The 17,915-nt window shown below is 42.0% G+C and overlaps 1 protein-coding gene across 1 annotated transcript in view; it reads left to right on the forward strand.

Annotated features, from left to right (window-relative positions):
* Positions 1-17,915, forward strand: part of stau2 (staufen double-stranded RNA binding protein 2) — a 128,972-nt gene that overhangs the window by 24,236 nt on the left and 86,821 nt on the right. Inside the window, exons 6-7 of the mRNA XM_033639159.2 lie at positions 4,538-4,697; positions 12,248-12,355. Of these exons, the coding sequence (XP_033495050.1) occupies positions 4,538-4,697; positions 12,248-12,355 (268 nt within the window). The remainder of the gene's footprint in view (positions 1-4,537; positions 4,698-12,247; positions 12,356-17,915) is intronic.

The following is a 17,915-nucleotide window of genomic DNA, read 5'->3' on the forward strand; positions in this document are numbered from 1 at the left end:
AGTGTCAAGATACCACAGTGAAAATGAGGCAGATGTGTCTTTGTGTCTTTTGTCAATTATAAAAAGATAAATCACTTTTCTATAATACATCGATGATATTGCAATGGAATAAATTACTTATTGACTTACTCATACTTCAAAAACAGCATCAATGACTGATTAACATAGGGGGGATCAAAATAAAATAAAAAAATAAAATAAGAATCAACCAGCCACCCCCTAAAGTGAGGTGAGGTTTGTGGGCCGTGAATGGCTCGTTTCTCCTCTGACACGTCACATACCTGTGTTTGGCTGGCTCGGCTGTTCAGGTACTTCTGGGCAGTCCACACGCCAAGAAGAGGATATTATGGGAGCCGACTTCTCCGTCGCCGGTAAGCCGATGGCCACCGTATTTGACAGGAATACATTACTGTCTGTGTCTGTGACCCCCGTTCAACCCACAATCGGTGGGATTCGCCTTTCGTTTCTGCTGCTGCTTGAAATCTGTAGGCTGCTCGCACAGCGTGTTGAATGATTTAAGCCTATTTTGCTCGCTCAAAACTATTTTTAGTTGCAAATGCGAGTGCCGTGACGGGCGGATCGCCACACTGCCGACATTTTACTCCGGCCATCACAGCACGCTGTTTGATTGCGTTATCAAAACACGCCGCTATTATTCGGCCTTGCTTTTAACTTATTCCACCGAATACCGAATGAGTGTTTTTTTGCAATATTCGGCCAAATATATTCGGTTACCGAATATTCAGTGCATCCCTAGTTCCATTTACCCTGGAACTCAGAGGTTGGAGTAGACCGCGTTCCAGTACAAGTCGGAAAACCAAGATGTTGGCAATACCAGTTGTAGCCAGGTTAGCCATTGTTAACAATAGTTGAGAAGTTATGCTGTATTTTGCGTATACAAACACCATAGCAACATGTCCACAGGTAGAAATTTGACAGCATTGTGTGTAGGACTGATGAGACACAAAAAATAAGTGCTAATACGCAGTAGAGCTGGGTTGAAAAAATCGATTTAATCGATTCGAATCGATTTTCCTTTAAATGGCACAATATCGATTCATTAATTAAAAAATCTATCTTTTACTATAATTATTTATTATATTTATTGTAGCAGACTGCGGCAGCAGTACTATCAACCCAGATAATCTCGCGAGATCAGCATTTAGCACCTGTGGTCATGGCGAGAGATCTCGCGAGACAGCCGGACACTGAATGAAGACAGAGCAGCTCAGTTTCACAGAAAAGATTAAGAAATACCACTAAGCATCAGCACACTGCTAACTGTCGCCTCAGTTTGTGCCTCATACAGATCTGCTGGTAAAGTTAACTTAGCGTTAGCAAGCATGATAAAAGACGACAGAGAGGCGACGTTGTGCAAATAAACCAAAGATTTATTAATTTTCTGTAGCAGTAAACACATGGGCCAATAACAAATGTGTTAACTAACTATGCTAAAGCTTTACAAGCTATTCAGGGCTGCCGGCGATAACGTTAACATGACAAACAGCAAGGCTAACATTACGGCTAACAAGCTAATGTACTGACGCTCCTCAGACACTCATCAGACACACACACACACACACACACACACACACACACACACATATACCAGACAGCCTCTCAGTCCTTCCTTAGCTGCTAACGTTAGCTCATGTACAACACAGGTACCACACAGAAACTTTTACGAAGGGTCATAATGTGCTTCTAGTGACTGTCAAATTGCCAGCGAAGTTGTTTACACTGCGGACACGGAGCTGTAAGCCTCGCGTCACCAGGCTCTTCACATAAAGTGAAGAGCCTGGTTTCTATTCACTCTGAATTTTGTCTGGATTCTGGTTCCGGTTTAGAGAGCGGATGTGGAATTCACCAAATTCACCAAAGTAAAAGTGTTCACCAAAGTAAAACTAAATTCTGGCGCACCATCGATTTGGGGTGATGAGGGGTGTAAGAAAATCAATTAACTTAATGGCTTGGGGCTTTTCTTGTAAATTATATTCTTTAAATTAAAGTTTCAATTATTTTTATTAGCTTGGTGCTTTTATTTTGACGGAAAGGTACATCCATCAAATTCCGGATCCTGTCTCACTCGCCCTGGTTCCGGTTCCTTACCAAAACGGCCACTAACGGCCCCAGACTACGGAGCTGTTAGTGCCTGCTCTCATGGGACAAAGATCCTCTGAGAAGAAAGACGGTTCATTCTGCTCTGCCGCCAGGAACAAACTGGGGGGCAAAGATCCTCTCTGAGGAAGAGGGTTCACTTTGCTGCAGGGTTCACCTACATTGTTTCTCTTCTGATACAGTCAATGTGTGCATCACAACCACTGTAGTGTATTGCGGAAAAAGCTTTATAAGACGGTTACAGGCAGCAAACTTGTGGATGTCCTTTGTTTACATTTTTTGTAGCCACTTTATTTAAATTGTCTGCCTGATTAGATGATTAGATTTAATTTAAAATATTTATTTTGTATGTGTCAGTTAATGTTAAATAAAAGTACATGATGACTAATGTACTGCTTGGGGGTCAATTCTTAATGTAAACAGTATTTTTAATAGTAATGCACCAGGTCAGAGGGTTCCTTGTTAAATATACTTTGTTAGTTCTCAGAAAATATCTTAATATCCAAGCAAATTTTGTATCATAATTGAAATATACTTGACTGAATCGATATTAAACTGAATTAAATCGAATCGAATCGAATTGTGAATCGAATCGAACTGAGTCCTTGAAAATCGAATCGATCTGGAAAATCTGAATCGATACCCAGCCCTAATACGCAGTATATTACAACTGCTGTTGATGTGTGTGGCAGCCATCTTAGATTTTAAAGTCGGAAGTGGTTCCTCAGGCTTTCTGAGGTGGAAATTCAACCTTAGTGGGCATTCCAGTTTGAACTCCGAATTTCCAACATCCCTGTGCATATGAAACACACCATTGGTGCAGATAGCCGTGGTGCCCCAAGGATTAATCCTAATGACTTTAGTGATCCCCTGATTTTTCTCATAACACCATCAGCAAGTCAAAGGTTTTACTTATCCAGTGAAATATCTCATATGTACCAATTTTACCATTTATGGTTCTGAGTGAAAGGATACCAGTGACTTTCGTAATCCTGTGACTTTCCCTCAAGCTCCACCATCAGGTTCACATTTGTGGTTTTGAGTGAAATTTTGCACAACTGTTGGGTGGATTCCCTTGAAATTTGGAACACTCATTTATGTCCTTTTCTGAAGGAATTGTAATACATTCGGGGATTTCCTGAGTTTTCATATGATGCCATCATCAGTTCAAATTTTTAATTGTCTATTACTTTGTTTAATGACCAAATACTAAAGTGGAAATCTCTGGGGATAAAAAGTGAAGCCAACAAGGAGTGCCAAAAGTTGCAGTTCCTCAAATGGCCACTTGAGGTCAGCTACGGAAGCGAGTCAATCCCCATAGACCCGAATGTTAAAATGTCCCACTTTACAGCAGTAATACACATGTCTACAGCCTGGTACAAACAACAGATTTGGTCTCTGAATTTTATATCACTCACCCATTTAGATTTTCTTTAAACAAAGTTACGTGTAATTCTGGGTTTGGCCACTGAGTGACAGGCTGTCTGTGAGGCAGTCTATCCGATCCAACCCTCACTCATCCACAGCTCCACCTTCTCGTCCAAATCTGGTCACTTCTGGCTCCAAAAATACAAGATGGCAGTGGCCAAAATGCCAAGCTCGTCAGCTAATGCTGACTTTGCATTTGCTTCATCCATTATTTTAACAGTCTTTGTTAAAAAAGCTTGTTTTGATAAACTCCACCACATTCACTAACTGCTGATTTTTTATTCTCTCTTCAAAAGCTCAATGCCTTTTCAAAACATGAAATTATTAAATACATTTAGACTCAAGACATAGTATCATGAACCTCATCCCTTGCTATCCATTTATATCTACTACATATGGTGGCTGTTTGTCCTTGTGAATATAAGTGTATACTGGCGGAGAAGAAACAGGACAAGGAGGCGGATATTAAAAAGTTTGGATTCCTCTCCTCTCTTGTTAGCTTTCCCACTATTTCTCATTCCTTGTCCTCGGTCCGGCAGACATTCTCAGCCCTTCTCCCCCTGACCCAGGAGGGGGTATCACACACGCGGACTCGCAGACCTCTAAATCTGCGCTGTGACAGCTCAGTCCCGCTCTGTCAGGACCCAAAGAAAGAGAGGAAAATCTATGTTCGGGGCCAGAAGAAAGAGGAGAGGATATATATGTCCCTGTGCTTTGTTTGCCATCCCTGAGCTGAGCTTCAATAGCAAGGCATCAGTCAAGTGGTTGGCCAACAGGCTATTGTGTAGTAATTGACCCTGATGAAGTGGTGGGCCTTTAATTTGGGAACAGTGTAAACGGTGTGAATTGATAACTTAGCTCATAATGTCCGAGCCTTCTCCTTCCCTTGTTTTTCATGTATTTATAGATATATGTATGCTTTTTAATAAACCAATTTAGGAGGCTTAAAATGAATATTCCTTTCTCGTTTCTGTTGTTTTGATCATTCCAGGTACCATTATCCCGTTCCTAAGATCTTCTATGTGCAGCTGTCTGTGGGGAGCCATGAGTTTATTGGCGAGGGACGCACCCGCCAAGCAGCCAGACACAACGCTGCCATGAAGGCCCTGCAAGCCCTGCGCAATGAACCCATCCCTGAACGGCCACCACAGGTAAACACACACACAGAAGCGCTTAGAAACAAGAAGATTTATGGCAGCAGTGCGCACCAGAAGTTGTCTAACAAGCGCTTGTTGACTTCCACTCTGAGAATCCTTGTCACCATCTTCAGAACATTTTTATTGCCATAAAAGCTTAAATGGACTTCTGATATAAGCTGCAAAGCAGGGTTCTGAAGTTTTAGTTTGTTAATACAGATTCGAGGGACAGTAAACAGAGGTTGTTTGTCTTGTACACACACATGCACACACACTTTGTATAATCAGTGTAAAGCATGCACAATACCGTTAATATTACATTTCTTAAAAGTTAATGTAATTATGTAATGGGAATATACTGTAATGTTGGAGAAGATTGACCTGATGTCCACTTAAAAAATCCTTTGTGATATGTTTCTTACATTTCTTCAGCTCTTGTCGCCCCTCTCTCTGTCTCTCTCAAATGCAAACCAAACTCAGATTAAACGGTAAGACTAGGCAGTGCTGATCAAATATAAACCAAAATTCTGTTACTGTGTATTTCTTGCCTAAAATGTTATCAGAAACATATTTTAGTGCACTGTTTAGTTGTAATATGAGAATTTGTAAACAGGAAGTGGACTTCATTCTGTTTCCTGTATTGTAAAAAACAGAGGTTGAAAAAAAGATCAGACGGTAAAACTAAGCAGCGCTGATCAATAATGACAGCATATTCTGTTGCCCATTTCTCACCTCAGTTGTTTTTAGAAACATATTTTAACTCACTGTTTAGCTGTTATTCAAGATTGTTTGTTACCAGCTGGCTGCCATATTGTTTCCTGTGTCAAATCGGACAAGTTCGCGTTACGTCATACACCAGCATGAGCATTTATTGGTCCATTGCAGTGTATTCTTGTAGTAACAGATTTTCAACCTGTTGAGTAAAAGCAAATGCCACAGCCCTTTTCCTCTGTTTTCTGTGGTCATTTTGAACCAATTTCAAAAGTATTACTGTCCGTCTTCTGCATTGACAACAATGCTTTTTATTAAAAGACCATCTTTCCAGCAGTGAAATACTTCTGTAAAATCAAAATTTTAAAACCTTTTTCTTCCGGCTCTCAAGAGGTCAAACCACTCTCCACTTAAAATGTCCTCCAGTCATTCCAACCTCATCCCTGCAGCACATTCGTCACCTTGTAACTGCTTTCACCTCACATGACTGTCTCTCTGCTCGACCCCCCCTCCCGCTTTAAAACTCTTGCCTTAATGAAAAGTCAAAGGATTTGTGCTGCTGATCTGTACATGCTCTCCCCACAGAGGCTCTACTGAGAGTGTTACGCAGTGTTTTTTTGTGGATACTAAGATAAATGCATAACCACCTTTCATCAGATTGAGTCCAAATCCGCCTCAGCTCTAATTACTCTGATGTATAATTTAAGCCTTGCGGTCTGGACAGTTTTTGTTTGTGCCTGGCAGGAGTGTATTTTCTCTGTTTTTCAATTTGTCCTTTTTCAGTCCGCCTGCTCCCAATGTCACTGTACCTTTCCAGAGTTTCCCCTTAGGCATAGCTGTTAACTGTTGTTATCATCTCCCACCGGAAATCAAATTACCCCATATCCTCACCGCCTGGCATCGCCGATGGTTATTCAAAACGCTTTGGCTCCTCTCACTTGCCTGACTCGCTGTCTTGTGGCGTCGGCCTCCATAAATGTGCTCTTTGTTTGCTGCTGCTTCTGAGTCTTGCTTTACAAATTGAGGCACATTGTGTCTACAGTACATGTCTGTCATCCTGTCTCCACGTGAGTATGTGTGTGTGTGTGTGTGTGTGTGTGTTTGTGTGTGTGTGCATGCTCTTACATGTGTAGATGTGTGGACGCCCTTGGGCTAAAAGTGTTCTTTTTAACCATAGGCTGTCAAATCAGTATTTTGAGGAAGACCACAGGTATATATCGGTGACGCCCTAACTGCGTTGTGTTTATACACAGGTAGAGCAACAATATGTAACCCTAGGAAACACAAAAGAGCTCCTCCAACTTAACAGGGCTTCAGGCAATAAAGATTATATAATGAAACTGCTGACTGAAGTTGTAAATCCCTGCCAGTTGGTTTAGATGATATTAAAATTGTGATGTCTGCTGTTTAACAAGTACTCTTGTTGTCTTGAAAAGAAGCATGTTGATTACTTCACAGTCAGTGGTTCGACTGGCTATCATTACTTTCTAGGAAAAAGGTTGCAAGGTCATGGCATGGATTGTGTGAACGAGGATGTGTTTAGATCTGTGAAATTGTTACCTTTTACAAACAGTTACTTTTCCAAGAACTAGGTCGTTCGGTCCATTGGGAGCCTCTTCTTCCCATCGTTTGATCTAGAATCCTTTTGCCCCACTACGAAATTGATTGCTCAGGAGTATTGATGTGAATGTGAAGCATTCTGTTCGCCCACAGTCACTGTTCATTCAGACTCCTTCGGCGTGAGAGTTCATGTCTCAAAGCAAGTGAAGAACCCATATATCATCACTTGTTTATACTTTTCCCAGGACTCTCCGTCCAATAGATTCATAAGTAGAAGCAGCACCAAAGTCAGATTTAGCCCTCTATTTGTCTTTGTCACAGGAAGGTCTCCAGTCTACTTGGTCATTCCGGTCTGCACACTAATACACACCCACAGACAGATGCGGACATCTACACCCGGCTGCCTTTTAAATGCAGCCTTGAGAGAGGATTCACACTATTAATCAGACACGTTAAGAATGCTTGAAACAGGGATACAGGGGTACGTAACCGTGAAACCATGAATGGATATTAGAATTATAATAAACAGTTCAAGGAGGGAGAATGGATGACGCCCTTTGGATTCTCAGATTTCTCTCATGTCCTCGTACAATACAACACAGGAAATGTACGTATAAGCAAACACAAAACAAAGCACCGCACACACATAAACACACCTCTTGCCAATGTGAGGTCTTTCGCTCGGTGCGGTAGGTGCATTGCACCACGTGACCGTTTCCTGTGAAATCCAAGAGAACTCGCAGTATGAATCATGCGTCGTATCAGGTCACACAATGAAGCAGGAGAAGGGAAGAAGCCCAAAGGGAAAGACCGCAGCCATTGAGACATAATCAGACAAAGAGCTGGACATGAGAAGATAAAGATCGAGACAGCGCTCTGCATTCCCATAGACAATTGGCACCGAAAGCCCCTTGTTGTATAGCTGATGATATGATCTCTATAGCGTGAACTAGGTTTTTTTATTAGTAAGAGGGACCAATACCAAGAGTCCTGTTCAGAGGTGAATCAAACCATCATTCTTACAGAGGGCTGCAGACTGAAGGCTTAAACCTGAGTCATCTGATATTAAGTCCAGAATTACTTCATAGTTTCATGGGCGGCAAATTTTGTGGATTGAGAAAAGGATATTCAAATTTTTAACATAGCGATGCTGTTAGGTCTGTGAATGAAATAATAATCTGTGGTTATCCCACTGAAACCTGCTGGTGCTTTCCCAATGACCTTAACTGTCTTTTCTTTTCCAAATTTGAGCCCTTCTTCTATTTCTCTTACAGGGAGAGACAGCTCTTAATGTTCACAAATAACAATTTGACAATCTACATCAGCGTTAATATGTACAAAGATTCTCCTATTCACCAGACCACCCCTTAAAGAGACCTTCCTGTACAGACAGAGGACCACCAGTCATGTCCTGGAATACTGAGTTCTCAATCCTGTATCAGATAAAGATCGTAGCCAGAAAACAGACAGGCTTCTTGTTGCAGCAGCTTGGCCGACATCCATCCTGTAGGTGTGTAATTCTTGGTTTGATATTTGCCATAGTTTTAGGGTCACAGTTTGGTATTCTTTGGTACATAAAAGCAGGGAAAACAAAAAGTGCATTTTTAAGCCCCCGCACTGGCAACAGCTGTGGAAGGAGGCATTATGTTTTTGGGTTGCCTGTCTTGTCAGTCTCATTCTCGTTAACATGATATCTCAGTGACGCTTGGAGGGAATTTCTTCGAATTTGGCACAAACGGCCACTTGGTATCAAGGATGAACTGATGAGATTTGGGTGGTCACAGTTACCTCACAAAAGATGTTTTTGGCCATAACTCAAGAATTCTCACCCTAATAATGACAAAATTTCACACATATGTCTACTAGGATAAAATGTAGAAGTGATTACATTTTATTTTCAATAGGCCAAAGGTCAGCTTCACTATGACATCATATTGTTTTGGCCATTATTCAACGCTAAACTAAGTAGAACTGGAGACATTTGGTCAGATACTGAATTAGTGACACTGACCTTAGGTGGTGATAGTTTCGATCTTCTGTGCTGCAGGGTTAAAGATGTGTGTGAAGTAGAGCTTAGATTCTCTGCCCGAGCTCGGCCCGACCCGGCTCGTGGGCCCAAGCCGGGTCGGGCCGGGACCCCCCACCCTGGGCCCGCCCAACACGCTCAATACATGGACATGCAATGACAAATTCTCATTAACTTATTACGTTATAAAAAACGATGAAAATATGGACTTACCCATGTTTAAAATGACCTGTTGAAGTGAAAAAACGAGTACTGACGGGAACAGACGAGTGGAGTTGATGTTTAACCGGCGCGGAGACTGCAGGAGAAATGTGCTGCCTGTGTGGACAGTCAAGCGCCTGCGAATACACTCGCAGGACTTCCGCAGCATTAACGTGCTCGGTGTGTCCTTAGCGTTAATTATAACAGCCAACTTAGTGAAAAATGTCAGGTTTAAATCAGGCTCGGGCCCATAATTACAGTTAATTGGACGGGCCGGGCCGATCCCGGACATAACATGCACGGGCTCAGGCCAGGTCGGGCTGAATTTTTTGGGCCCGATCTAAGCTAGTGTGAAGTATCCACGTTTTAGAATTTGTCGCTTCGTTGCAGCAACATCCATATTTGAAACATTGTCTACTGTCATGGCTCCAACTTTGTGCTCTATCTTTTCCCCCGGTCGTCCACCACAAGCTCGGTTTTTCTGATATTGAGGTTCAGCTGATTGTTAATGCACCATGTTTATCAGTCTCTTTAAACATAAGCTCCGTTTCCACCAAGCAGTATGGTACGGTTCAGCGAAAAGTTGTGCATGGTACCAAATGATCCGTTCCATACGTCCCCATTTTTGGTCCCCCCTCTGTTGGGGTACCTAGCACACAGATCTGGTACTAAAAGGTGGAGCTGTGAACACTGCAGTCTGTTGATTGGTCAGTAGAGGACGGTCGCTCTGCTCAGGGCTGAGTTGTGGCTGGTTTTGAGGCTCATGTAATCACTGTTCATACTGTGGAGAGTTTTATTAGTAAACTGTAACTATAAAATGAAAAGATGTTTTGCTGCCTCTCACAGCAGCTGGAGTTTGAGAAAATAATTTCATTCACTGGGGTGATGGCCGGCAACTTTTAAGGTGGAACATTAACTTGTAATGTTACTCAATGTATGAGGTGACAGCGTCAATCAATCAACACACCTTAAATTTCACTGTGACGACTTTGACCATTACTTTCGTGTTTATATGGCATACACTTTCAGTAATGAGTGGATCTTCAAGTGTTTATATATATTTATTTTGACCAGGTTATGTGAACTGCATATATTCTAATCCTAACTTGGAGGGGGAAGAAGGGACAAAAATGTTGGTCTACACCAACACTAAACCCCTGAGCTTGCCTGAGAAGGACTAATGCACAAACCCACTATTTTCAAATATCCCATGGAGAGAGACTCTCACTCAGTACGTTTACATGCACATTTTAATTCCACTTTTAATCGGAATGAAAGGCCATTCCGATTAAAAGTGGTCATGTAAACGGTAATTCCGATTGAAAATTAAATCCGATTAAAGGGGGTGGTTTATTCCGTTTGTCATTCCGAATGAAAGAATTTTGTGTGCATGTATACACTCATTCCTCTTTAAGTTCATTCCGGTCTTTCTGCGCATGCTCGTTTCCTTGCCCTTCTGGCGCGATGACGTATATAGCGGGCATAGCAACGGGCTGCATAGCAACGGGCTGCATAGCAACGGGCTGAGATAGAGCAGTCAGACTTGTTGCACTCACCGGTTTCCATTCGCCACAGCACGGTCTTCTATCTCCCTTCTTCAACCTTCTACCTCTCTTCTCCTCCTCAACAGATGAAGCATTAGCAGAACAAGGTTGTTGTCGTACTGCTGCTTCAAGAATATAAGCAAAACACAACCGAAAAAGGCACTAAGAACGGCGTCGTCAAGCATCTTGTTATCCAGAGCGAGGACTACAGTGTTTTCATCTGGTGAACGTAAACACGTAACATCTGCCCTGCCCCCTATCCAATCAGAAACGTTCCCTGGCCCAAACCTTGCACAGACCTGAATAAAGGCGATTGAACTGATCTCCCATGTAAACCCTCATTCGGAATGAATATTTCCCATGTAAACTACCTGGAAAAACTTTAATTCCAAATGATTTCATTCAGATTTATTTCATTCCGAATGAGAAGCCATCATGTAACCGTAGCCATTGTAGCCTGTTTTATTTTGTCAGCATGCAGCCTCGTTCTGTGGACAATAATCCAGGTGCAGATTTCCACGTGTGTCACCAGTAATGAGGAAATACAGTGAGTGCTGGACAGAGCAGTGAGTGACAACAACCCTGCCCACAATTAAGGGTACTGTTTGCAGTGGAAACGCTAAATGGACCTAGGGTCTAGGTACCATGTCTGAAGGGTTACTTTTGGTTCCAAAGGTACCATACCGAAAGTGTTTCTCACTGGAAATTATTCACTGGAATCATATATTTCCACAAATAATACACTTAACACCTTTTATTTGATTTCTTCAAAGTCTTCACTACATACATTATGAGTCTGGACAGATATGGGCATAAACTGCAACATGACTGGTGGAGGCATTTAACTGCAAGGCAGTAATTCTAGTCTTTCCATTTATTAAGAAAAACCTCGACATTAACCACAATACTTGCGTCAAATGTTGAAGAACTCAGGCATTTGTACCGATCAGTCATCCAAAAGAAAATAAAAGACAATCTCTCAGTATTGACCCAACTTAAATAAAAATACCTGCACATGAAGATAGCAAGTGTCAAGCACTTTGTGTTCTCTACAGCTGAATATGGTTTCATACATGTAGCATTCTTTATAGCATTTATTATTGCCATTAGGAAAACACCTTGCTGTGAAGAGACACCTTGGTGATGCCATTTCAAATGAATTAGCCTCTTTAATTATAGCTATTTCCACAGACATAATGTAACTTGGCATTTAGTTAGTTGAACCGTGGCCACATTTCTCTGTGGTCTAATCTAAGAGATACAGATGTCAGAGGCTCTTCCAGCTTTGGCTTCTCTTTTGTGTTCACCATATCAGTGATGCCAGTTATATGAGCCAGGCAAACCTGAAAGAAGTAGTTTATCTAACATAACGTAATAAGCTTTTCAGGTAGCTCTCACACCTTTGAGTTCTGGACATACTGAACAGTTCATGAATAATATTTAATGCATTACTTAAACTAGTATTACAGAACAATAGACCATTTAGAAACTTACAAACTCTGATTTTTTTCCTTCTTTTCCAGAGCCCAGAGGAAAAAAGCGAGACTGAGGAAGGCACTGATGCCAGCAAATCGGAGATCAGCCTGGTCTATGAAATTGCCCTGAAGAGGAACTTATCTGTCAACTTCGAGGTGAGAAAAAAACAACAATTATGAGAATAGGCCATGCAGATAGGAAATGTGTTGTCATGATGTATTACAAAACTAAACAACTCATTGAAGGAGTCACACTGATAACGCTCAGTCTCCTAATGATGAGGAAATAAGATCTGAACAAGGATGTGCGTGTTTACCCATTTTTTCTTAATTTCCCGATAGTGAGGTCGCTTATCTTAAAGAGAGTAAAAAAAAACGATGTGCACAGGAAGTTTAAGATAGATCACTGCCTTTTTAAGGCTTGTGGAAACTCTGATGGTGTGAAGTTCCATGTGTTTCTGGACTGATGAAGAACATTGGCATGTGTCTTAGTGACGTAGTCCCATTGCTTTTGGAGGTGACTCAGCTGATAAAGTGACGATCAATGACGATAATTCAGTACTGTGGAACTGATTCCTTAGTCAGCCTTGTGCATTTGTCGCTTATATTTTTTTGTAAACCTGTTTTTTAACATCCAATATTCTTCTTTAAGTCTTATTTTTTAGCTGCAGTGTTTGAATGAAACATTTATTCCTACACTTTCTGGAAACATTAAATATGACTTACTAGATTATTAGACATCCCTGTACATCTTTCTTTGTGAAGAAAATTTAAACAAAATCAGACTTTTATAAGGTTACCAAAAGTTTAATCACACCTAAGACGTTGTTGTGTTTGGCTTCAGTGCTACATAATAAAAACAAAATTGAAATATCTTGCATTATTTTGCGCAATTTTCTCTGTAATTCAACTTGACATATGAAACTTGGCATCTGAACTGGAATACGAAATTAAATTTTGTGGGCTTGAAAAGTGCCTGCCTCCACATCATAACCAATAAAAACTTATAATGATGAATCTAGTAAAGGTGCAAAAGTCTCCGGAAATTAAAGAAGTTGAGTGTGAACCCTGTGGTTATTGAATATCTGTTACAATACCCTTTGCTTTCTGACACCTCCTCAAATCAGCCAAATGCCTTTATTCTGTTATATTACATTACATTGCTCTGTTTACTGTCTACATTGGGTCCTGCACAGTTTACAGAATTACAGCATGATTGAATCAAATTAGTTAAAAGACAAAAATAAAAATTTCATTCAGTAGGTTCTAGCTGTGTGATCTGTTGTGGTTTCCAGCCGCAGGATGTTGCTAAGAGGCAGACACAGAGGCAGAACTGTTGCCCCGTGCTCATCACTTAAATAACTTATGATGGGAATCATTGGGGCAAACAATACAGAGCTATTGACATTAAAATACAAGTCCAGCTGCTTAGTATCAAGCATCAAATTACCTCAATTTCAGTGCATTAAATAAAAAGTGTTTCCAGCTGGAGATTTTCAGACTTAATGAAGTGAAATTCAGCACTTGACCAGCAGTGCTGCTTGTACTCTGAGCTATTTGTGACTGAGCTGTGTTTCGTTGTCATTTCTGTACTGGAACAGTGAGCCCAATCATTCCATCACTGTCATCTGCTGAGCCAGATCTTCACAGCGTCTCATCTGTTGCGATCAAAAAGACCTTTGCAGTGTGACAGAGCGCTCCTGTTTCATTTTATTTCAAGTGTATAAGATGTCTTAAAACTTGAACAAAGGCAGTGATTAATTCAGAGGAGGTGAACAGCTGCAGGTTATTTAAAAATGTGTGTGATACTTTGTAGAAAAACATCTTTGGGATTTTCCTTCTCACATCAGTACATTCTTAGTCAGTTTAACACCCAGCATGAAGTGACCATTAGAGGAAATGAATCTTAAGCCACCTCTGCATTGGCTTGTTTGTTCAGCCAGAACATATTCTTATTCACAGCTGCTTCTGAGAAACAGGAGGGTTGGTGACCTTGAGAAATTCAGCTGGGGGATGCCCAGTGCTGCCACAATCTCCTACTGGCACGTACCACTAGATAAGACGAGTCCCAAACAGCTTTGCTCAGTGTTTTAGTTATGCCTGGCAGTTTTGATCTGGGAATCACAGGTAACCCTACCACTGCTTTTCTAACCACTAGAGCCACTGTCCCCAACTTTTCCACAACCATAAAAAAGTTGAGTGTGTCCTCATATGACCTACAGGGTCTGTTCTCCTTGGCGTTCGCCGTATCTCAGCTGACGCATCCAATATTCCCTCCCCAATCGGGCCCTCTTCTTCTACTGCGCTCTGCAAGGTGCCAAAAACAAGGGAGGCTCAGTTTACTCTGCGTGCCCCCTCCCTTCCTCCACAGAATCCCTGCCTTCCACCTCTCCTACCATCACTCCCAAAAATCACACAGAGGGGTGGCTGCCTGTTGAGGCTAGACGGATAGGCGGATGGGGGTGAGAGGAAACGCTGAGACAGGGATGGAAGGAAGGAAAGGAGACTCTTTTCACGCTGTTGACGTTGCTTGCTAATAAGAGTTTACACAACATTGCAGAAATTATCTGGAAAGCTGTCCAATCCTCCCTTTCACCCCCCTTTCTCATCTTCGTCAGAAAACGCATTTGCTCATCAGAGCATGACATGGCTATCCTTCCTGGAACTGCTATTAATAATTTCAGCCAGCTAAATCTGGATTGATGTGACTCATTATCTGTCATGTCTTTGTCACTGTCAGCAATTACGCTGCTTTCATTTTCAGACCCTCCAAATTGGAAGCTGACAGTGGTGGTTTTTTTAAAAGCAGACCACAGCCACACTTCTCCAAACACTCTGTTCACTGTCAGTCTGGAGACTGTTCACTACTGCCGTCTGATGGGCAGTAAATCAGTAACTTCTCTCCACTTTGTCTTCGTTTCAACCATCCATCCATATCTCCGTCAACAGCTATTCTTTGCCTGTTACACAAGTGGTGATTTGTGTGCCTGCAGCGACGACAGCGTTCAGCCTTTTCCCCGTGCTGTAAATGCATGATTTAAAGTGGAGAGAGGCTGGAAACACGTCAAGCAAACAGTTTTGTCTCCCAAGTGCCGTCTTTTCATTTTCTTTGCACTCCAAAACTGTTAGTTGATTAGTTTTGTTCTCCATCTCTGCACATCAGTCACGCCACATTTGTTTTTCTGTGCCATGTCAAACTAAACTGTCTGAAGGCCAAGCTGCATCCAGCCAATTATCCCCTCCCTCTGCTGGCATTACATACCTCTCTCTTCCCTTCATACCCCTGATGGCTCTCCAGCAGTCTCACTTTCATCCTCAATCAGCGTGTTGCATGCGTACGCTGTGGCTAGAGACCAAGTGTGAATTACACGTCTCTGTGGGTCTTTTTTTTTTTTTTCACCCATTGGGTCCATTACATTATAACTCATTAGACAAAGTCTGGCTTCATCTCCTGCACTGTTGTGTCACATCTTCTTTACCGTGTCCTCTTTGATGCACTGAGAAGAAATGGTACACTCCCACACCCCCAGTCAAACTCACACACACATACACACACAGTTAAACATTCACGCATCCTACACAAAACCAAAACGGTCATCTCTCCTGTGAAAGGCGTTCACAGCAGCCATGTTTTCACATCATCTCATCCCTGCCCTTACTGGGGCATGAAATTACCCGTGAGTCACTGCTAGCGAGTGTCTACTTTCCCACCCCTCTGCAACGATGAGGGTCGCCGCCACCCTGAGAGCCAGTTGGCTCATTTAATCCCCCCGTCAGGCAATATCAAACAGATGTCAGCATCAAAGAGGAACCAATCTATAAATCACAGCTTGTGTGTTGGATCGGAGGCTCCCTTTCCAAGGAGGACACAAGAGAAGAGGGTCCGGGCCAAGAACCACCCATCTTACAAGAAGCAGCTTCCCTCAGGGCTTGTCCATCCACTGCTCGTCACAAAAGAGCCTTTCTTCCCTCTACCAGTCCCCACTATTGTCCTACCCTGCTCCCATAGCCTCCTCTTCTAGAGTACCTGAGGTCTCGCATGCACGGATCCTCAGACTGCTCAGGGTATTAATGTCTCTATGAGAAGCCGAAGAGAAGGCCTCCCATGTTAGAGAAAAGAAGAGATGAAGCGACAAGAAGAGAAGGGGATTGAGGAGAGAGAAAAAAAATCAACATTGAATTACCAAGTGTTTCCTGTGTACAACCTGATCCTTGTGATTAGGTGCTAGACGGGTGTGTTTGTGTGTTTGTTTGCATGTATGTGTGTGTGGGTGTGCGTGTAAATGAATGGAAGTGCTGAAATCCCATCGGTGTGGCGCAGATCCCGTGTCGTCTGCCAGGAGACTGACTGCAGCTCGTCTGCCGCCATCCCGGGCCAAGAGTGTGTGACATGTGCGCACAGATACACACTTTGTCTCATGCTCTTTTGTTGACTGTACCATATACATATACAGGGCACATCTGATGTTTTTGCTTTCTGTTAGTAACTGCATGTTTCCACTTTGGACAGCACAAATGAGTCTTAACAGTGAAACACTTGTCCATCACTTTTTTGCAGTATTCTTGCACGTTTGTGGATTTTAGTTTGGATAAGTAGACAACAAAAGTCCTTAAACCAAAGAGCAGTGAGTTAGTAACACGCCCGCTTGACCTTTTGTCTCTGTAAAACAAATTACCATTAATTCTTAATTAAAAAGTAATCTGAATGTTATGTTACAATAAATCACTAAATGGGATGGTGTCATTGGGTTCATTAGTTAAAAACAAAATCATCCCAGTGCCAATTTAAAAATACAGGACTAAGCTGTTTATTCGCTTTCTAGCAGACAGTTAGAGGAGAACGTCGATGTAACACTCACATTTGTGTGATAAATACACTCACCAATTTATTAGGTACACCTTACTAGTACCAGGTTGGACCTCCTTTTGTCTTCAGAACGCCTTAATTCTTGGTGTCATAGATTCAACAAGGTGCTGGAAATATTCCTCAGAGATTTTGGTCCATATTGACATGATGACATCACACAGTTGCTGCAGATTTGTCGGCTGCACATCCATGATGTGAATCTCCCGTTCCACCACATCCCAAAGGTGCTCTATTGGATTGAGATCTGGTGACTGTGGAGGCCATTGGAGTACAGTGAACTCATTGTCATGTTCAAGAAACCAGTTTGAGATGATTTGAGCTTTGTGACATGGTGCGTTATCCTGCTGGAAGTAGCCATCAGAAGATGGGTACACTGTGGTCATAAAGGGATGGACACGGTCAGCAACAATACTCAGGTAGGCTGTGGTGTTTAAACCATGCTCAGTTGGTACTAAGGAGCCCAAAGTGTGCCAAGAAAATCTCCCCCACACCATTACACCACCACCAGCAGCCTGAACCGTTGATACAAGGCAGGATGGATACAAGGCAGGATGGATACAAGGCAGGATGGATCCATGCTTTCATGTTGTTTACACCAAATTCTGCAGAAATCCAATCTTCTATGGTGCCTTGGTTGTAACGAGTGTTTTTTTTTTTTTTTAGTTTCTGTTGCTTTTCTATCATCCTATCTATCAGCCAGTTAATTTTCTGTCGATTGATAATTGTCTGATCATTGCAGCTCTAATCTTGTTCGTTAAATCTGTACAAAAACCAAAGTGTAAAGTAGACAGTATGCCGTTTTACAGGGGTTATGTGCTGGACTTTTATTGGCAGGGACCATTAACTTTG

The sequence above is a fragment of the Epinephelus lanceolatus genome, chromosome 20, assembly GCF_041903045.1.
Source record: "Epinephelus lanceolatus isolate andai-2023 chromosome 20, ASM4190304v1, whole genome shotgun sequence".
Classification (NCBI taxonomy): Eukaryota; Metazoa; Chordata; class Actinopteri; order Perciformes; family Serranidae; genus Epinephelus; species Epinephelus lanceolatus.